Here is a 20869-nt window from a genome sequence, read left to right as displayed (position 1 = left end):
CTGGTTGGATTTCAAGGTTTGATTCGCCCTTCTCCACCTTCACTCTCCCTCGCAGGTCCAACTCGAACTTAACTTCCTCATTGATCCCCCTCACCATGTCACACGAAATGTCCCACCTGGGCTCGCGGGGTAAGTGTCGTCGCACCAATCCCATCCTGAAACAATACTCAATCTAACTCCTACTAGCCTTCAACCACGACCAGAGCGGTGACTCCGAGGCCGAGTACGATCGCCTCCGCGATCTCGCACGCCAGGAGGCCTCCAAGCGCGGCGAATGCTTTCACCGGGTATGCTATACGTCCTCCTGATTCTTCTGATCCTTCTCCCTATCTATCCTTCTCCACGCGATCGCCTTGCGACCCTCTAGCCCCACTGGCGCAATCCTTCCTAACTCCGCCCATCTACGTCTAGTCCAAGGAAGCCTACTCGAGCGGCGATGGCGCCGGCGCCAAACAGCTTTCGGAGGAGGGCAAGGCCCACGGCCGGAAGATGGAGCAATACAATAAGCAAGCCTCCGAGTATATTTTCCGCGAGAACAACGCCAATGGCCGTGTAGCGGCCGACACGATCGATCTGCACGGCCAGTTCGTCGAGGAGGCGGAAGAGATCCTGGAAGAGCGCATTAAGTATGCCAAGTCCCACGGGCAAAGCCACCTCCATGTGTACGTTTGCACCCCTCCCTATCCCTTTCCTGGAGCCATGCATGTCTTTGCGACAAACCTGCTACCGAGGGATAAAAGAAAAGAAAAGAAAGCTACTAATACGAAGATACCCTCCAGCATCGTCGGCAAGGGCAACCACTCCGCTGGCCATGTCCAGAAGATCAAGCCTCGCGTCGAGCAAGTCTGCCAGGAACTCGGCTTGAAATATGCCACCGAGGACAATGCGGGCCGGATCTACGTCAACCTGACCGGTGGCGAGGCAGTCATGCCCGACTATCCTTCGCACCAGGCACCACACCAGGGCGGCTCATACGGCGGGTACCCCGGCCAGCAGCAGGGCCATCAACAGCAGGGTCACCAACAGCACCAGCAACAACAACAGCCGCAACAGCAGGACGAGGTGGAAAAGATTGTCAATGCGCTGTTGCCCAAGGTTATGCGCAAGCTGGAGAAGGCATGCTGTGTGGTGATGTAATTATGTATGAGGTCTCTTTCGTTTTTTTCTCGTCTGGGATTTCTGCTGGTGTTTTTCTTCGCTTTATACAGATGCATGGTACGCGCGAGTATGCGATCATGGTGATTTGCTCTGATATCTATGGCTAGAAATTTACGACTCGTGATGAATGGATACCTAGGTATTTATGCCTGTTTCTACGAGATGATACTTAATGTTTCAAATATACTTGGATTGAAAAGTACTATGGAGAGTACTAAGTACCTATTACCTAGGTAGTAGGTAGGTAATTAGTAAACAGAGTGGTCTTCCTAGCAACACTCCTGCTTCCTCACTTTTCTCCTTTCACTACTATCCATCCTCCCAGCGCATACTTTCAGCTTTATACGAGTTACGGACGAGTTTCTATCGAAGTACCTACTCATGTCATACTCTGAACCTTTTAAGTTCCGACTTTCAGTTACTTCCACTACGCTTGAAGACTGCCATACATATTTTCGAGACCATCGTTCTCTCTCAACCGACTGTAGCATGGCACTGCGCGTCCAATGTCGCGATTGTCGCTCCGGATATTGCGAATCCAGATATGGCAAGATGTTCAACCTTATCATCGTCACTATCTCTACCCGATCAACTGGCACCAAGCAGCAGCGATCCCTCCGAAACAGATGACGTCCAGGGCGCGCCTGGTATTTCATTGATTTTTATACCAAAATCATGCTGGGTTCCCATGAGTCCTGATATTTATTTTCATCAAACCTATGGTCGGGCATGGAGTTGTTCTAATCAGTATTCGGACCACCCCAATAGTTACTTCCACTACGCCATCATTTCACTTTCAGTTACATCCATCATCCCCGCCGAAATTTCGTTCACATCAAACTCGAACATCCACAATGGAATTTCTTGATCCTGAACTGGAAAATGTTAATAAAGACTGTTTTAGTCTTGACTTTTCACCAGAAGCAATCGACTCATCTCTGCGTACACCTCTTGTTTCGCAGAAATACGGGGTTTGTAAATATAGTACACAGTATCTCAAGTTTACGAATGTTCCCGCATCGGTCTCCTCAGTGGATGTCACGAAAGCCTGCAATCAGTTCTTCGACGATTTCTCACGGACTCTTATTATAACCATCACCGGGCGTGCCCATGAAACTGCAAAGGCAATCTTCAGTGTAGAATCCCACATCACACAGAATCTTGCGGGTCTTGAAGACCAAGTCTGCACCGGTCGATCTCGTATTCAAGGGGTTTCTGGCTAAAAAGAGCCTGATTCATCGTGGATGTCAGAAAATACTGCTCTAGACCCCAATTCCTGGCAGTTGTGTTTGAGGTTGCCTTCTCGGAATCGCCCACGAAACTCCATCAAGAGGCCATATGGTGGTTGGCCAACTCACAAGGACGACTGGATTTAGTTATTACAATGCGTATCCATGAACAAGTCGCCAGAATTACCTTTGAGACTCACGTTCTCACCCAACCTCCAAAGGGAGATCTCTTCGCAATTGTCCCCGCTTTCAGAGAGATATTCGGCAGCAAGTAGTGGTTTCACGACCACCAGGAGGAGCAGGCATGCCTATCGTTTGTATTCCAAACGAGCCTCTCCGTATCTCGTGTCAGGAACTTCTGCACCGAGATCCGATTCTACCGGAAACCGACCCCAACATTCCAGTTGCTACCCTGGAAAAAATTGCGCGACAACGCTATTTGTCTCAAATACTCATCTGTCTTTGTACTTTCTCATATGTTCTTCCCTCTCTGTACCTAGGTAGTGAAGGTGATTCCGGATGGAACCAACATCCACAACTCCAGGATCTACTAGTACCGCATCGGATACCTATTCTGGCTTTAAGGCTATATCATTAGTTACTGAGATACTAGTAGTAAATAATGGTATATGCCTAGGTACTCAGTTAGCTACTCGTCGGTGAGATAGTAGCGATGGCCTCCTACTGTCACCTCCCTGTAGTAATACACATATAGCACCTTTCCTTTGAATAGACAGCCTGAGGATAAGGTGTTGACATGGCCAGAGGGAGTGTCTACTTGCTTAGTAGTGACCCACAGGTTCTTGGATTTAGTATGCATTTCCCATTCCCACCTGGGCATACAAATTTAGATACACTACTTTATCTGATGTAGGAGGTAAACAGACAAATAGATAGAAGATAACCGAAATATTGGGATTTCTATTAACAAGAATTGAACTGATTGGGGTGAGAAGAGAAGTCACCTTGGACAGGATGTGAATCAAGAACGAACGCTTTTGGCCGCCTTTACAAAGGCACGGATCTTGTCCAGATCTTGTGATCCATTAGTTTCAACCCCAGAGCTGACGTCCAGCCCCACCACCTTAGATCCCGCCTTACCGAGCTTTGTAACAGCATCGACGACGTTTTCGGGGTTCAGACCACCCGCAAGAATGACTCGCAAACCTTCATCGCTTTCAAGGGTCTTTTGGACACCTGCCTCTTCCAAAAGTTGTCCAGATCCACCAGCACCGGAGTCCAACAACGGAAGTGTGTGATAGGCACGGCGCGCAATTCCAATATCGCCCGGCGCAAATTTGCGAATCACAGGCACAGGAATCAAACTTGCCCATTCCAATGGTTCTGAGCCGTGGAGTTGAACAATATCAAGTCCCAATTTTTGTTGTTGTGAAAGCACATATGACAGCGGCTGGTTCATGAACACACCGACAAGCTGGGCACGAGAGGGATGACGCAGCACGTTAATCGAGTTTTCAAACCAATCCGTGGAAGTTGCCTTCGAGGTAGGCTCTGACCTGAGCACCGGTCGAGGTGTAGACTTGACAACTTGCGAGATACGTAGAGCAACGTCATCTGGTACCAGTCTTGACCTGCCCTGGACCATGATGATACCGATCAGATCAGCGCCAGCTTCAATGGCAGCCTTAGCGGCCTCCTCAGATCGGGTACCACAGATCTTGACCAATGGCGAGCTTGATGAAGCGGAGCTCTTGTCAGTGGATCCTCCAAGAAGTTGTGCAACAAAAGCGGCTGTGTCTGAAGCCCGCATCAGAGCTTCGCCGACCAGGATGGCCTTGACACCTTCACTCTTATATGCCTCCACATCGTTCGGGCCCGTGATACCACTCAGAGCGCACACAATGGTGCTTTCCGGGACTTGATCCATCAGACGACTTGTGGTACCGAGATCGACTTCAAAGCTGGTCAAATCCCGGTTGTTGACTCCGATCACTTGAGAACCGAGGTCGACTGCAATCTTCATCTCCTCGGGGGTGTTGACTTCGACAAGAGGCTCCATTCCCAAGCTGCGAGAGTAGTTGTACAGGCGTGTGAGAAGTTCAGTGCTAAGCATCTTCACGATCAACAGAACAGTGTCAGCGCCGGCAAGACGCGCCTCCAGAATTTGGTATTCATCAAAGACAAATTCCTTGCGCAGGATAGCCGGTCGGTTAGTGAATCCCTCCAAGCTCTGGCGAACTGCCCGAAGATCATCAATAGTACCCTTGAACCACTCAGGTTCGGTCAAAACGGAGATAACACTGGCGCCAGCTTTAGCATAGTCGCGTGCTTGAGCGGGGGCGCACACGTCTGCGGAGATGATGCCCTTCGAGGGAGATGCTCGCTTGATCTCCGCCATCAGAGACAGAGGATAGTCGGATTGTCTCAAACGGTCAGGGAACGAAATCTGCGGCGGCGCAATGTTCAGGTCGTAAGCAGCCTGAAGAGCTTCGGGGCGTGATGCATGGATTTTCTTCTGCTCATCAACGGCGTTTCTACGATGAGCATAGATCTTATCAAGAACGGAGAGCTTTTTGTCTGCGGAAGCAGCGGGCTTAGATGTGTCCTGGGCCGGAGTCGCTGCACCCTTGTTGTTCCCAGCCCAAGTACCCGAGGTGAGCTTGAGGAAGTTCTTGAACATTGTTCGCCCATACTCAGTCAGGATACTTTCCGGGTGGAATTGAACGCCCTCCACCGCAAGTTCCTTGTGACGGACACCCTGGATGACACTCTTACCGCTGCCGTTCTCGAGATCAGCCCACGATGAGACCTCCAAACAATCCGGAATAGTCGAATGAGTTCCGGCTAACGAGTGGTAACGAGTTACGGAGAGGACAGTCGGCAATCCCTCATAAACTCCCTTGGCATCATGCTTCAACACCGATGTCTTGCCGTGGAGGATCTCACCCGTAACATCGACCTTGCCTCCGAAGGATTGGATAATACATTGCTGACCCATGCATACACCAAAAATAGGAATCTTTCCGCTGAAGTGCTTAATCGCAGCATTGCTAATTCCTGCATCGGTCGAGGGGTGTCCAGGTCCGGGGCTGATCACTAGCTGGGTAGGGTTCTTCGCAACCAAATCCTCCACAGTGGTTTCGTCGTTGCGAATGACTGTTACTGTGGCACCCTCGAGAACCAGATATTGGTAGACATTCCAGGTAAATGAGTCGTAGTTGTCGATCAGAATAACATTGGAAGCGCTGTTCAGGCGGGCAACCTTGGTGGGATGGTGGGGTGAATGGTCGACGAGATCCGCCATGGTGGCTGTAGGTGGTCGGGAAGGGAAGGGAGGAGATGGAGGTGGCAGATGAAGGGTAAGACACGAAGTGAAAGTGCCTCACAGCAGTGACCGTCGTAAATATCGTAATCAACAAAAGCAAAAAGAACCAAGCCCAACTGATTACTCGAGGTGACTCAAAAAGAGCCCGGTTGGGTTCGCAAAGCTTCACCGCCTGGCACTAGTCCCAGATAGGCAATGCGGATTGTTTGACTTCGCGCCGCGGTGAAAGATGTTTTTCTGCTGGAGCTCTCCGAAAGCTGTCTGAGCTATCATTGTGGTCCTGTTGTCGCCTTCTCGTTCTCACACATCCTCACTTCATCCTCTAGACTTATGATGATCTAATTGCCCTGCCAAATGGCTCCCATCCCGGAGGCCTATTTCCCGTCCCTGGACAAGTGCTTCTCCGGGGACGCTCAGCTCTTGTACGACCCTCACTGACCTTACTGGGTTGGCGTTTGATACTGATCCTTTGATAGGTCCTGGAAGAATGCATTTCTCTATACAAATGACGCCGAATGCCAGACCGACGATGCAGACAATGTCGCCGCCTTCCTTTCCCACCCCGACAGTACTCTGCAACTATCCCAGAGTCTGAGCCCTTTCTCCCGCCCTTCCGCGAAATCTAAGTCTGAATTCGAGTCCAAGACCGCCGCAATCCATGCCGAGACGAATTCGAAAAGTTCATTCGACCTGAAGGAGATTAAGGCGGATGCGCAATGGCTCAGTCAGACCGCCAATATCGACGAGATCACTGCTCTGCGCATCGCCATCCTCGAATGGCAGGATCGCCCGGCCGCACGTCTCACAGAAAAGTTCTCCAATGAGGAGGCTACGAGTCTGCAAAGTGCGGCGGGTGTCGACAACCTGCGCATTTCGGTTGCTGGTCCGAACCTAGCCAGTATCTTGAGGCAGACAGGCGGTGATGACGACACATCTCCCTTCGACACGGAAACAAACCGGCGCTTGCGACTACGCAATATTTACATCTCCGAACGCGGTCATACTTTAAAGACCTTCCGCAAGCTGCTGGTTCTATCCCTTCACGATCGTACAAGCGACTCACACAACTCTGATGGGCCTGGCACTGCGCGCAAGCTTGCGTTGTCCAAGCTAGGCGTGTCTTTGTTCAAAGACAAAGCATCTGGTGATGAATTGAAGCGATTTTTGGAAGAATGTATTGCTGGCATTCGAAGGCGCCTAAAGGACGTGGCCGCAGATGGCGGTTGGCTGGGTGCTTCTGAAAGTAACCAAGAAACAGAAGCGGCCTGGAAGACTACATTAGTCGAGGAGATTGTACATATCCTCCAGCTGATGTTTCATTCTCTTCATCAATCAACGGAAGTGCCCTGTGGAATCCTTGTGGAGTCCTGGCTGGAGCTCATGGCGGAGTATGACTTTCTGGAGTATTTGCAAGTGGTATGTGACAGCATTGATGGAAATTGAGGACCCTGAATACTAACTATGACTGCAGCCTTGCGAGCAGCCTAAGGAGCTGTTGTTGCCACTCCAATCTTTTGTGTCACTCACCACCTTGGCCTTTTTGAAAGTTTACTATGTGATTGAATCCATCATGGATGAGAACACACCCCCAGTCATCTCTTGTGGAAAGGATGCATACTTCCTCTCCAAAGAAAGGATACCTAGAATAACAGAGATCCTTCTCAACGCCTGCACGACGAAGATGGTCACTGCTAACCCAGCCGCATTCTCCTGGGGTTTGATACTTTACACTTTGCAACAATTAGCTTCTAGAGAGCAACAAGTTCGAGAGATGAAGCAACTGAATAATGCTGTGGAATCTTTCCAGGCGCGTACTGCAGGGCCGTCTGGGGGGTCTGAGCCGTCTCTTTATGAAGATTTGATTGACTGTGCTCGACCACCGCATATGAATGAGGAGCATGACCCTCTGCTTTATCTGACCTCCGATCAGGTCAGAGATTTGGCCTTCAGCACAATCATCACACTATCTGCCAAAGTGGGATCTATGTCAGCAATCGACGATGGTTTAACATATCGTTGGACACGTCTGGCTCTGCTTGATCTTGTTCGTGGGACGATCAAATACACCGACTACTCCCCGGAGATTGTGGAGGCTCTGCTGGCAATTCTCAGTGGTACATCAAATTCGTCGCCCTGCCCTTCAGAAGACTCGCTTAGTTCTGCCAGTGAACCAAAGTCGGTCTTTGCGAATTCAGACCTTATGAATGAAATCTTCCGCGTCTCACGTTCCAGATTTCCGTACGAAACAGTCCCATTTCTGAAGCTTTGCCGTGCACTCGTGAGTCCGCACCTGGTCAATGAGGATGGCCTACCCCGAATTGTCGAAGAACTTGAGAGTATCAGTACCTTCACGCAGGCAGTCACGCCAGACTTCCAGGGGTACGAGACGATTCGAGAAGATGAGAATGCCAACCTCGTGTCCCTGACACAAGCACTTCCAATGTTCGATTTTCTTTCTCACGGTCGTCTTCTCGGTAATGAGCCGAATAATGCTCTTGTGGTACACGGGTCCTCGGAGATTCCAGCCTCGGCCATTGGACAAGTTATCTCTGAGTCGAGACCAGCCGTGATTATGTGGCAACATGAGTATTCGTGTCTGAGCTACTTGGGAAGCTGGCTAGAAGAGTGGAGTGAGAGTGGCGGCGACACCTCTGGCTGGGATCCCGAGTGCGGTACCGAGATAATCGGTCTCCTAGCTGACCTTGTGGCTAGCTCACAAGATGTCCGCACTCATGACTCCCCAGGTACCAGCGCGAAGAGAATTTTGGAAATGGCAAGTGATGGGCTGTCGCGCCAAGGTGACATCATCTCAGTGGTATTGGATATTTTCGAGCGCAACCTACAAAATGTTGGTTCACGTGGTGGTGCTATGGAGGCATTAGATCTACTTATGGTCTGCATGCAATTCATCCAAGAGGTCCTTCATGTTCTTCCCAACAGGATCTGGCCATTTTTGAGCCGCAGCAGCTTCATCGGGTCAGACGGCAAAGGCGGAGTATTAGCTGCGATCATTTCGGCAGTGGAAATCCCCGCCGGGGAGTATCCATTCCTTCTCAGCTCCCTGCGCTTGTTCGAGGCCGCTGTCGATGATGCTGTCTCACGCGCAGTACTTCGTAAATGCCCTGGTAGTGTCTCGGGCAAATCGACAATCGCATCGGACTGGAGTGCTGGCATCCCCTCCCACGTTATGAGAACCATTTTGCTGAATTTCACTCGGACGATGGTCGAGATCTTTAACAGCAACGGTAACTGGAGATTCGACTTCCCTGAGCAACAGTTCAGAGTTAGCGCTGGTCTCGCCAAGGTTTTCGATCGTATCCTCTACTACGTCTACGGAATCAGTGATTCTACGAAACTCGAATCAAAAATCACTGGCGTGTTTTCTGAATCTGCAGTCTACATTTTGGATATGCTGCGGCCTCGTTCAGCCACTGACTTACCTTTTAACGCTATCTTCCGACTGATCACCGATGGTCTCCAAACCCCACCTACCCTTCACCTCCGTTATCTTGACCTGGTTGTTGACCAGGTCAGCTCCACTCTCAAGCTGAGTGATAGGCTTGTCCAGTCGGCACGACTTGCTGAGAAGCCCGCCTCACTCCTAGAGGAGCAATTGTTCAAGGCGACCCCGGTTTTGACCAAACTTTACGCTCTTAACGATGCCTACAAACTACCGGTCGTATCGTTGTTGGACACCCTGGTCACGAGCGCTTCTTCAAACTCCGACAAGGAACCTCCCTCTCTTGTTGGTCATCTTGGCGCAGAGTCAGCTTGTCTTTTCCTTGACGTGCTCGCCCAGCTCGATAAGTCTCTAAACGACAAGCCTCTACTTCTTGCGATCTGGCACTTGCTGTCGACCTTTGTCAGCAAACGTCAGCAATGGTTGGCCGTTTTCATTCTGACTGGCGCATCTCCTCGCCAAACTCTGAAGAAGACGGACAACGGTGGTCCAAAGATGAGAGGCGTGCCATTCTTACAAATTGCTCTTGATAAACTCGCCAATATCGAAAAGGAAGATCCTCAAGTGGCTTTGTCATTACTTCGGTTTGTTTCTCGAGCCCAGGACAACTGGCCATGGGCATCGCCTCACTTGCAAAAACACACAGAATTCTTCAACGGCATATTGCACTATGTTTCAAAGCTGAAAATTTCTGCTCTGCCTGTATCCGAGCAAATATTCGCGACGCACATTGCAGCCGTTGTTACAGATATCTGTGCTGTTTACCTCTTTCCATTCAAGGAGCTGATTAGGGGGGGCACCATCAGATAAGGCAACTCTCGAGCGAGGTCGGAAATTTTTCGCCGACATCATCCCCCTGGTGCAATGGCTATCTAAGGATGCCGTGGAGGTCTCGGCTTACAATGCTTCTTTGCACGCCAACTTGAATAAGAACTTCGAGAGGCGTTATCCTGGCTGCAAAATGACAGACTTCAAGAACTCGGCACTTCAGTTCCATACGCTGGGACGTGATTACTATTACAACCTGGGTATGGGACAACAGCTATTATCGTATGACTTTGCTTGGGCGGGAAACCGAAAGCAAGGCTTCTCTGAGGAGTTTGAGAGAGCCAACATCAACCTGTCCCTTGTTGAAGCGCAGATGGTAAGTTCTATCCAATTCTTTGGATTGGTTTGTAAAGCGTTGCTAACAATCTGTTGCAGAATCTTCTTAAAAGCTGGAAATACTTCGCCGTTGAGCATTGCCAAGACTTTATGAGAGCTGGCCAAATGGTACCGGTCTTGATGGCACAGGTAGCACAAAAATGCCTTGAAGCAAATAGTCGATCTGTCCCGCCAGAGGCCATCTTCGCGCGAATTCAGCAAATTCGAGTTGAGTTTGCCCAGGCACTGACTCAATGTCTGGTTGAGGAGGGAGCTAGAGGCGCTGAGGTGTTCCATTTACTCGAAGTGGTTTGGAAAGCCCTGCGTTCTCGTCACACAACCTACGAGGCAGCCCTCGTTGGTGATGACACGGAATACTACCGCTCCCTTCTCAATGTGCTCTTCTTAGCTCTTCAGTTCCACGTGGATGTACCCCGACTTCAGAATCAGCCAGAGGTCCTTACGAAGGCGGCTAAGGTCTCGTCCAACATTCCGGTCATTGTGGAGGTTGTCAAGACTGTTGTCGCACAAGGCTTCCGATCCTTGACCTCATACCTACACGACGAGCCGGATAAGTGTACGCCAAAGGATTTTGCGATCATCATTGCCATTCTCCAGACTTGTCTGCAAGTTAAGGACGCCGATAGACTCTTTGAGTATATCACATTCCACATCCAAGACAACGATACTGTCCGACACGCGACGACGCTCTTCTCCTGGGCAGATCAACTCTCGATCGCCGGTGACCCTGTCTACGGCGAGGTCAGTCTTTCGTTCCTTGTTAAGCTCTCCACTCTCCCCATGCTAGCGGAACACCTTGCCGTGGAGGGAGTCCTAGGCAAGCTATCGACTTGCCGTCTTACCAACATCCTCCAACAACCTAAGGGATTCGGACCTTTCGACCCTGTCTCTCGGCTGTACACTATCTGGACCGGTGGCTTCCTCCCGCTGTGCCTCAACCTCCTTTTCAACGTTGTTCGTGCCGCCCCCGAAGTATCGGCCTTCCTCAACCAATTCGAAGGCCAGCTCAACCGTGCCGCAGAAGCCTTTTCCCACGGCCACGCCACCCCGCAATCACAATGGATTAGTCTGAGCATGGCATCAGAGGCATACTCACTAGCCCTGATCTCCGTCGCTCTGGACCGCTTCCGTCAAGCCGGACCCAGCGCTGGTCTAGACCCACAGTCCATCCAAGAACTCAAGTGGGACAGATCACACGTCAAGGATGATATTGAAGAACTGCTGAGTCGCCGCCCGTACCTGCGTGGCCGCATCGTCGCCACTACCGAAAAGGAGGCCGAGATGTCGCGACAGCCGCCGCTGGACAAGAAGCGAGATGCTGAGAACCGACTGGAAGAAAAGATCGTGATTGAGTTGGAGGATGTGCTGGCCTGTCTGAATGGTGGTGAGGAATGATGATACTCATGTCTTTAATAGCCTTGTTTTTTCCTCCTTTCACTTGTTGTTTTTGCTATGTATTGCCTGGGCTGGGTTTGGGGTGTAGTCGATCAGTACATCAAGAATCAATAAGATTTATGCTGCATTCTAAAATTGACTCATTTGTCGTAATGTCTGGGCTATCTACTGCCTACCAATAACCACTAGCCCTATGTATTCGACGGCATGCTAGGTAATTTGATTGCACGCCGCCTTGTCCAAGTTTGTCGAAGAATGTTGCGAAGTTCCATATTCCCAAATTTGATCAGATGCTGTAAGCACCACGATGGGTGTGCACGTCTAGGGGTCCAGGGAGTGCCTGGTACCTAGTTTTCTCTAGCATTTTGCCAAAATAGATTTTCATGGGTCCTGATACCTATTTTCAGCAAACCCACAGGCTGGGCTGGGCTCAGTGAAAAAGAAAAACTATGGGAACTACGGATGCCACCCGTACATTGATGGATCCTCTTGACGACGACGTGGCATGCGACTTTGTTCTAGCGTCGGAAAAGTTGAGGCAGAGGTTTCCGCGGTCTGACAAGAGGGCCAGGGCCCGCTATGTGATGGAGCAGATTAGGAAGTTGAAACAAGGGAAGCTGAGGTTCTCCGAGTACGTTAGCAAGGGTCGAGAACTTGAGAATCAAGTACTCCCGGGCCAATTTGTCTGTTTTTCTCTCAGATGGGTGATGGGGTTGACGCACCCCGTAACTCAGAGAAATGTCTATCCGAAGGTCGTGAGGTGGGAGGAAAAGAAGACGTTGACCTTCGCTCGTGTAGTCGAAGCGTCTTCTAGACTCGGACCCTCCAGCTCCAGCGAAAGATAATCGAGATGAGAGCGATTGCTTTCAGTCTTGAACCATCTCACATTTTACTAGTAGCTTTCAAACAACCTTGGAACTGATGCATGACTCACATTCAAGGGAATTATTGCCCTAAAGAGCCCGGTGCATCGTGGATCCTACTGTTCCAGTTGGATCTCTGACAAAAATGGCAGAAATGGTGTGGGAAGCACAGGGACTCTAGTCCTTTTTCTCGAAGGCTTATCTGTCGTTGCTCCTATGTTCTTGTCTCTCCAGGATGTGCCGACATGTGTTCTGTTTTTCTCTCTCTGTTTCTCGCGCTCTGAGTTTATATCCTTATTTAATATAATACTCAGTATGCTGACCGACTTGTGTACAAGTTTCTTAGTAAATCAAAGCAAGGTGTTGCCCACTTGCCCCCAGGGATTTGACCGTTACGCGATCAAGCCACTCCGATGCCCAATATACGCTGGATGCATGAATCTACCCTAAATTCTCGTGCTTCCTATTACTCCCGCTTTACCATCAACTTTATCATCAACCTCAGTGATCCTTCGAATTCATACAAGATTGTGATTCTCGGTCAGCCATCTTTTTCTACCCTGTCGCTTACACTGTTACTCAACGGTTTGTCTTTCCACACTCGGTTACTTTACTACTAGTAGCAAAGCCTTCGCTAACTCGATCATCACTTGTTACTTATCCGAAGGCAAGATGGGCAAGACCTTTGAGAAAATCAGGCTTTGTTCGGTTGGCAAGCTCCAGGATGTAGACAAGATCCCCCAGTGGGTACGAGCCAATGGTGGCGACTACACGAAGAACGTTGACAGCAGAACAACACATCTTGTCACCACAAAAGAAGCTTACAAGCAAAATCTTGAAGTAGGTCAGTTTTCTCACCGATCTCTCACTTTGGATCAGCTTTTGAGCCTAAAGAATCACAGTCAAAGAGGCCAAGAGTTTGAAAAATGTCAAGATTGTGTCTTTTGACTGGCTTGAGGATTCCCTACTTTCTAAAACACGCCGGCCACTCAAGGAGACTCCGTATCTCTGGTCAAACCTCATATCGGGAACGAAAACGAATGAAACAAGCCCCCAGTCAGCGGTGTCAAAGTCGCCGAAAAGAATATGTAAATGAATGTGTTTCCCTCGGAAATCATATTTGCTAACTGTGTTGCGAATAGGGGATCCATTTCTTCCATCACCGAAAACGGGTACTAAGGGATCTAAGGGAACAAAGCGAGGTGTGTACAGTCTCATACGTTTCAAATCTTGTTGGGCCTTTCACTGAAATGAGACATTACCAGGCCGAGTCTATCAAGAACCCGACAATGGAGATCTCTGGAAAGCAACTCTCGTGCGATCTTGCAAAACCCCACGTCAACGAGAGAAGTACCAGCTGGCAGTATGACCCACTACGTCTTCGAAATATTCAAGTTGTAGCCAATTGACAAGTATACAGATCATGCAGTCATTTGCCAAACAACCCAGCTACAGCACGTACGCAAAGTACAGCCAGGTTGGCACGTCGAAAGTCCAGCTCCTCTTACCCGCGCAGAAGAACCTCTCCGCAGCGATGAAAGCCTTCGCTGAGTTCTTCAAAGAGAAAACAGGCAAGGAATGGCAGACTCGAGCCGATGGAAAGATGCCGCCGGCGAAATGTAGTGAGGATGGAGAGCCCCTACCTCCCCATGAGGGTTGGTACACGATGGAGATCCGCGGAAACCTTTTTACGGATTACCTGAAGAGCTACCGGGAGCCCAGTGACCTGAAGAATTTCGAGGTTCAGGATAAAGTCAATCCGTTGCCCGAACAGCCTACCAGCACCAGTGCGGAAAAGAGCCTAGACACCGAGGGACTTAGCGAGGGTCATGCTTTGCTGGAATCGCTCATATTGATGGAGTTTGGGTCATCTATTAGGGATGAGCCAGAGGGAAAGAGTACAGTAAAAGGGTCTTCTCAAATTGTTGCAGATGAGGTAGTTGAGAAGCCTCGATAAAAGGCCGACAATGCAGCCATCGGAGGGGAGGGGAGGCGAAGGGTGATTGAGTATTCCAAGGTTTGAAATCATGTTCCGGGAGTTTGGTGAGAAATCCGAGAGAGAAAATAACAAGCCGCGGCCAAAGAAAATAAGGCAATGTCAGTTTCATTTGGGATTATCATCGTGGGTATTGGAGGTGGGTTTACCATCATGGTAGTAAGGTAGGATTTATAAATGTAGTTCCAACCTACTGTTAAGTTAGTAGCTGAATACTATAACTACATTATGTATGAACTGAAAAGGTTGGAGAATTGCCACCACCAACCGATATCATTCTCAAAGGGTATTGATATGAAGATAAAATAAGAGTCTAAGTACATGAGTTGGCGAAATAGGAGCCTTTTAATAACCCTCAACACCGATGCGCCAGTTAATTGACCAATAAGTTGCCAAAAAAAAATCCCGTATGCCATATCTTTTCACGCCTGCAATCGACAACATGATGAACGTTCGTGGGCACTTCAAAGGTAATCCTTCTTCCTGCTAGTTCTTGTGTACTGTGTGAGTGCCCATTCAATGTCACCACTGGAGCCCTTCTCAAGAGTACCGCCCCGGATCTCGAAGAGTCGCATCGTCATGCGCGGTCCGACCTCAGCAAGCTCAACGTCCCGATATCCGGTCTTGACAAAGACATGGTGTCGCACCTCGATACTGTCTTCCTTGTTGACGAAGGTGACGACGCGGTTGCCAACCTTTCCGGTTTCACGAGGAGGGAAAAGGTTCTTTAGGATCTGAACGACACGGGTACCGAGCTTGGTGGTGAAGCCCTCGAAGACAAGGTGAGGGTAGCTCTCCGAGACGGTACCACGGGCGGAGTTGGGGATATCGGCGCGAAGAACAACGTTGTGGAGCGAGAAACTGGCAGTCGGGCCGTGGGGGAGATGGCAAACAGTCATGGCGGTAGGTGTACCACGGTGCTCGTGCAGAAGAATCATGTCGGTCAAGGAAGCGGAGGTTGCGCTTGAGACGAGGTCGGGAAGAACGAGGTTACCACGGTTGAGACGAATGGCAGTGGGGAGCAAGAGTCGAATCTCCTTGGCAAAAGCACCCAGACGAGCAGAAGGCGAGCGCGATGTGGTAACCAAAGGACGGGGGTCAATGACGCCGGACGTCAAGGCGTATTCGTCGTCAATATCCACCTCATCGTCCTGACCCTTTGACTCATCGTATTTGAAATCTTCCCGAAGAGACTTGTCGTTTGCGATTGTGGGGTCTAGAGGTTTTCCAGAGGCAAGAGAGGCCTTGAGCTGGGCTCGCTTCTCGGCGATAGAGGCATCGCGGAGGAGCAGAGCTCTCCGATAGAGATAATCACGGCGTTCGCGGGTTTGTCGGCGCTAATATAAAAGTCAGCATATGCAAAACAACTCAAAGCAAGCGAGTATATACATACCAACATGTTGCGAAAAGTGTGGGTGCAAGAATGTAGATGATCATCCAAAAGAAGTGAGGCGGGCAACTTTTTTTTCTTTGCAAACTCCGGGGCTGCACAAATGGAAGGTTCGGGCCACCGTAGTGGGATCCCACCGATAGAGAATCCGGATCGCAGATGCGGAGACGCTTTTTGTTCACCCAGACTTTTCGACTTTCTTTTGTCGGGCCTTTCTATGACAAAGAGCTGGACTTGACGTTAGTACCTTTCTTGCTTTCAACTTGTGTTCCTCACTAATTTCACCTGGACCTTTTTAGATTCCCGTTTCTTTGCCCCTCAGGCACCACACAGTCAGAGCGGGCCTTTAAGAATCACACTGGATGACCGGATTGTCCCCTACGCTCATTTGATTACGACTCGGAAATTTCATCTTGGTTTTAAGCGCATGTTTTTCTCACCTTGATCCCACGTTTTCTCTTGCCCCCTTCAATCTGGGCCAACCTTGACAACCTTCGTCTACCATGGATTCCTACCCCCAAGGCCTGGCCGAAGACTCTCAACTCGATGATCATAGTGCTGCTATTGGAAGAGCTCGACCACGTCGACACGATGACGAAGATGAAGGATCGGATATCCTAGAAGATGACGACTTGGAGAGCACTATCGGAGGTCCCGCCAACGGTAACCAGAAAAGCCAGGGATATGCGGAGGAAGAGAAGGAGCTCCCAGCTCATGCATGCGCGTGAGTATCTCGGAACAGTATGATGGATTTGTTTGTGCGCAGATTCTAACAGTTGATCTCTATCAGGTACTGTGGCATTCATAACCCTAGCAGTGTTGTGAAATGTCTTTCCTGCAACAAATGGTTCTGCAGCGCTCGCGGCAACACTTCCTCTTCTCACATCGTCAATCACCTTGTTCGCGCTCGCCACAAGGAAGTTCAACTTCACGCAGACTCTTCACTTGGTGATACTATCCTCGAATGTTACAACTGCGGTACCAAGAATGTTTTCTTGCTCGGCTTCATCCCCGCGAAATCAGACACGGTCGTCGTTCTTCTCTGCCGTCAGCCATGCGCAGCCATGCCTTCTTCTAAGGATATGAACTGGGATACGTCGCGCTGGCAGCCGCTCATTGAGGATCGCTCTTTCTTGCCCTGGCTTGTGGGTGCGCCCACTGATCAAGAACAACTCCGTGCTCGCCACCTCAGCCCTCAACTGATTGCAAAACTGGAGGAGATGTGGAAAGAGAATTCTTCAGCAACTCTGGATGATTTGGAGAAGGCTACAGCAGTTGATGATGAGCCCGCCCCGGTTCTCTTGCGTTATGATGATGCTTACCAGTATCAAAATATCTTCGGCCCTCTCGTCAAGATCGAGGCGGATTACGACCGCAAGCTCAAGGAATCCCAGTCTCAGGATGGCCTTATTGTTCGTTGGGATCTTGGTCTTAACAACAAGCATCTCGCTAGTTTTGTTCTTCCAAAACTTGAACTAGGAGATGTAAAGTTGGCAGTTGGTGATGAGATGCGCTTGAAGTACACGGGAGAATTGCGCTCCAAGTGGGAAGGCGTTGGCTACGTTATCAAAATTCCAAACAACCAGTCCGACGAAGTCACTATCGAATTGCGCTCCAAAGGCGATCACAAGTCTGTACCCACGGAGTGCACCCACAACTTCACCGCGGATTATGTCTGGAAATCAACTTCATTTGACCGCATGCAGCTCGCTATGAAGACATTTGCCGTCGATGAAATGAGTGTTTCGGGTTATATCTTTCACCGTCTCCTCGGTCACGAGGTTGCGGCTGCCCCAATGAAGACTCAAATTCCCAAGAAATTTAGCGTTCCTGGTCTCCCAGATCTGAACGGCAGTCAAATCAATGCCGTCAAGAGTGTGCTTCAGCGACCATTGAGTTTGATTCAGGGTCCACCCGGAACTGGTAAGACTGTCACTTCCGCCACGATTATCTACCATCTAGCCAAGATCAATGGTGGTACTGTGTTGGTGTGTGCTCCATCCAACGTCGCTGTGGACCAGCTTTGTGAGCGTATCCACCGCACCGGGTTGAAGACCGTGCGTGTGACTGCCAAGTCTCGAGAGGACGTGGAATCCCCTGTCGGATTCCTCTCTTTGCATGAGCAAGTTCGCTTGAACGACAGCAACATTGAATTGGTGAAACTCAACCAGCTGAAGTCAGAATTGGGCGAGCTTTCCAGCCAGGACGAAAAACGTTTGAAGCAGCTGACTCGCTCAGCAGAGCGGGAGATTTTGAACAACGCGGATGTCATCTGCTGTACTTGCGTTGGTGCAGGTGATCCTCGTCTTGCCAAGTTCAAATTCCGAACCGTTTTGATCGATGAGTCGACTCAATCCGCTGAGCCAGAATGCATGATTCCGCTAGTCCTGGGCTGTAAGCAAGTCGTTCTGGTTGGTGATCACCAACAGCTTGGTCCTGTGATCATGAACAAGAAGGCAGCCAAGGCTGGACTGAACCAATCTCTCTTTGAGCGTCTGGTCATCCTTGGTTGCTCGCCTATCCGACTGAATGTCCAGTATCGTATGCACCCGGGGCTTTCCGAATTCCCGTCGAACATGTTCTACGAGGGTTCTTTGCAGAATGGTATTACCGTCCATGATCGCCTTCGTCGTGATGTTGACTTCCCCTGGCCCATGATGGACAACCCTATGATGTTCTGGTCAAACCTGGGCAATGAGGAAATTTCGGCATCGGGAACCTCTTATCTTAACCGGACTGAGGCAACAAACGTCGAGAAGATTGTCACCCGCTTTTTCAAGGCAGGTGTGCAACCCAAGAGTATCGGTATCATTACTCCATACGAAGGTCAACGAAGCTACATCGTAAGCTCGATGCAGGCGAATGGGACATTCAAGAAAGAGAACTACAAGGAAATCGAAGCTGCATCAGTTGATGCATTCCAGGGCCGGGAGAAAGACTACATTATTCTTTCTTGCGTGCGCTCCAATGACCACCAGGGCATTGGTTTCTTGAGCGACCCCCGTCGTCTCAATGTCGCGCTGACTCGTGCCCGATACGGTTTGGTCATCCTGGGTAACCCGAAGGTGCTCTCCAAGCATCCTTTATGGAACAACCTCCTGCAACATTTCAAGGAGCAGCACTGCCTGGTAGAAGGACCTCTGTCAAACTTGCAAGAGTCATTGATTCAATTCAGCCGGCCAAAGCAGGCTTACCGCGGCCCCCCAGCGTTTCCAGATGCCGTTCAGCCAAGCCTCCAACACCAACAATGCTCCTGTGAATGGCCGCAATGGTCACCGCAACGAGTATCATGATTCTGGCTCTGTCGTCGGATATATCCCTGACGATGTTTCTTCTGTTCACGGTTCTACCCTAGGTGGAGTTGGCCTGCCTCCTTCTGGATATCCTCCGATGTTCCAGAACTTCGCCGACCAGTGGCCATCGCTATCGGGTCGTCGGGCCAATGGCGGCCGGGCCAAGGGTGCTCCAAGTGTTGCTGGGGAGTCGGTGGCTGCTACAGAATCCGATGTTACTGGAAGCATCGTCGATGGAAGGAGTGCTGACCAAGGCGGAGTGAGCCTAGCAGGTTTGAGCATCAATGATATGAGCAAGCAACCTAGCCTCAGCCAGTCCGATCGTCTGAAGCGCTACGTGGAATCCGGTGGACGCGAGCCCTATCGTGTCGGTGTTCCGGACAACGGTAGTATCTTCGGAGGCAGCTCCGCCAGCATTCGCGTCACTCGCCCGGGTGTTAATGTTCATGACGATGACGACGCCCGCAGTGTTTCTACCGCCTTTGCTAGCCAGGTTGGTGGCAACTATGACTGAATGAAGCCCTCCAACGCCACATCATGTCCGGGTACCTCCAACAGGCCCGCCCTCGCTTATCATCCTGGGGAAACAAGAATTTCCCACGAAATGTCAGCGTTACTTCCACCAGAGTCCTGCCCGTCCATTTCTTCCATGCCGACCTGGGCTCCAGATCAGTGAGGCCAAGAATGGTCCGCTACTCTTCGGGCAACCAAACTTCTATTGTCTTTCACTTGAGACCACTGTTTGTCGTCCGCTCAAGAGTATGGTACCCCTTGGTTCTTACCACATCACAATTATAGTCACCGTGTCAAGATATTATTCTACACGGCAATTAGTGAGCTGAAGGCGACTGGTATTGGTTATGAAACCTCGATTTATGACCCATGCTTCAACAAAAAAATGCCGGTTGCCAGCCCACCTTGAGTCCGGTAGCTAGTAGTTAGCAGGCGACTTTGTCAATTCTTTTGCCCCCCTCGGGCCCGATCCTTCCTAGCACTCTATGTTACACAGATAGCTAGTCATCGTCTTCATTCACAATCGAGGCCAGTATGCTTTTGCCTAATCCTTATCTCCCAGTATAACAACGGTTTGCATCATCTCAGCCCCGGTCCATTTAGTGGCAACTGGTATGATTGGCAGCCATAGATCTCTAACCCCTGCTAAGAAACCATTCTCCGAACCCGGTACGCCGAGTCCCCAAGTAGAGTCACAGGGAGATAACGTCACGCAAGCACCATATTGAGTTACACGGAGACCCCCATTGGCCCAAACGAGCAGAAAATTCCAAAGTCTCAACACAGCCAGGACTATTTTCTCCCTCTTGGCCCTGATCGTCACGCGAATCAGACATGCATAAGCGAACTCAATGTCTTCTAGAACCCTCATGCCACATTTCTGTACTTTCTTAATATAGTATTTGTGGTGGCCTAGAAACCTTGGAAATCTGCGGGGTGCCCAGCAGTGGCTGAGGATCAAAGGCCCCCTAAAAGAGTTAGTATGTCGGATGCTGTCCTCACTACTTGTCGATCCGCCCCCACCTGTCTTCTGTCGTCCACCGCACTGGAGATCTAGTTAGGGCTAGACTTTCCGCCCCGCTTCAGCATCAACGCCCAACTCAAATCAGCTTGGAGAATCCA

The 20869-nt window shown here is 50.1% G+C and overlaps 7 protein-coding genes across 7 annotated transcripts; 5 read left to right on the top strand and 2 right to left on the bottom strand.

Annotated features, from left to right (window-relative positions):
- Positions 1–95: 95 nt before the first annotated feature.
- Positions 96–1137, top strand: N7533_009631 (Smr domain-containing protein; the record flags this gene model as incomplete). Its single annotated transcript, XM_057106281.1, has 3 exons — positions 96–129; positions 187–287; positions 412–1137. The coding sequence occupies 3 exons, from the start codon at positions 96–98 to the stop codon at positions 1135–1137; spliced, it is 861 nt and encodes a 286-aa protein (XP_056957730.1).
- Positions 1138–2012: 875 nt separating this feature from the next.
- On the top strand, positions 2013–2662 carry N7533_009630 (uncharacterized protein; the record flags this gene model as incomplete). The annotated part of the gene is made up of 2 exons (XM_057106280.1): positions 2013–2358; positions 2442–2662. 2 exons carry the CDS (start codon positions 2013–2015, stop codon positions 2660–2662), a joined length of 567 nt encoding a protein of 188 aa, XP_056957729.1.
- Positions 2663–3369: 707 nt separating this feature from the next.
- N7533_009629 (bifunctional anthranilate synthase/indole-3-glycerol-phosphate synthase) lies at positions 3370–5652 on the bottom strand (the record flags this gene model as incomplete). Its single annotated transcript, XM_057106279.1, has 1 exon — positions 3370–5652. One exon carries the CDS (start codon positions 5650–5652, stop codon positions 3370–3372), a length of 2283 nt encoding a protein of 760 aa, XP_056957728.1.
- A 375-nt stretch (positions 5653–6027) lies between these two features.
- N7533_009628 (nucleoporin) lies at positions 6028–11692 on the top strand (the record flags this gene model as incomplete). Its single annotated transcript, XM_057106278.1, has 5 exons — positions 6028–6095; positions 6150–7089; positions 7145–9887; positions 9940–10277; positions 10337–11692. 5 exons carry the CDS (start codon positions 6028–6030, stop codon positions 11690–11692), a joined length of 5445 nt encoding a protein of 1814 aa, XP_056957727.1.
- A 1535-nt stretch (positions 11693–13227) lies between these two features.
- On the top strand, positions 13228–14512 carry N7533_009627 (BRCT domain protein; the record flags this gene model as incomplete). Its single annotated transcript, XM_057106277.1, has 5 exons — positions 13228–13399; positions 13458–13643; positions 13698–13757; positions 13821–13918; positions 13976–14512. The coding sequence occupies 5 exons, from the start codon at positions 13228–13230 to the stop codon at positions 14510–14512; spliced, it is 1053 nt and encodes a 350-aa protein (XP_056957726.1).
- Positions 14513–15015: 503 nt separating this feature from the next.
- N7533_009626 (snoRNA-binding rRNA-processing protein IMP4) lies at positions 15016–15950 on the bottom strand (the record flags this gene model as incomplete). The annotated part of the gene is made up of 2 exons (XM_057106276.1): positions 15016–15888; positions 15945–15950. 2 exons carry the CDS (start codon positions 15948–15950, stop codon positions 15016–15018), a joined length of 879 nt encoding a protein of 292 aa, XP_056957725.1.
- A 494-nt stretch (positions 15951–16444) lies between these two features.
- Positions 16445–19748, top strand: N7533_009625 (putative regulator of nonsense transcripts; the record flags this gene model as incomplete). Its single annotated transcript, XM_057106275.1, has 3 exons — positions 16445–16665; positions 16732–19069; positions 19149–19748. The coding sequence occupies 3 exons, from the start codon at positions 16445–16447 to the stop codon at positions 19746–19748; spliced, it is 3159 nt and encodes a 1052-aa protein (XP_056957724.1).
- Positions 19749–20869: the final 1121 nt, after the last annotated feature.

The sequence above is a fragment of the Penicillium manginii genome (genome assembly GCF_028828005.1).
Source record: "Penicillium manginii strain IBT 31320 chromosome Unknown utg000006l:1.0-4164085.0:1.0-4166146.0, whole genome shotgun sequence".
NCBI lineage: Eukaryota > Fungi > Ascomycota > Eurotiomycetes > Eurotiales > Aspergillaceae > Penicillium > Penicillium manginii.
This window is presented reverse-complemented; position numbering and strand designations above follow the sequence as displayed.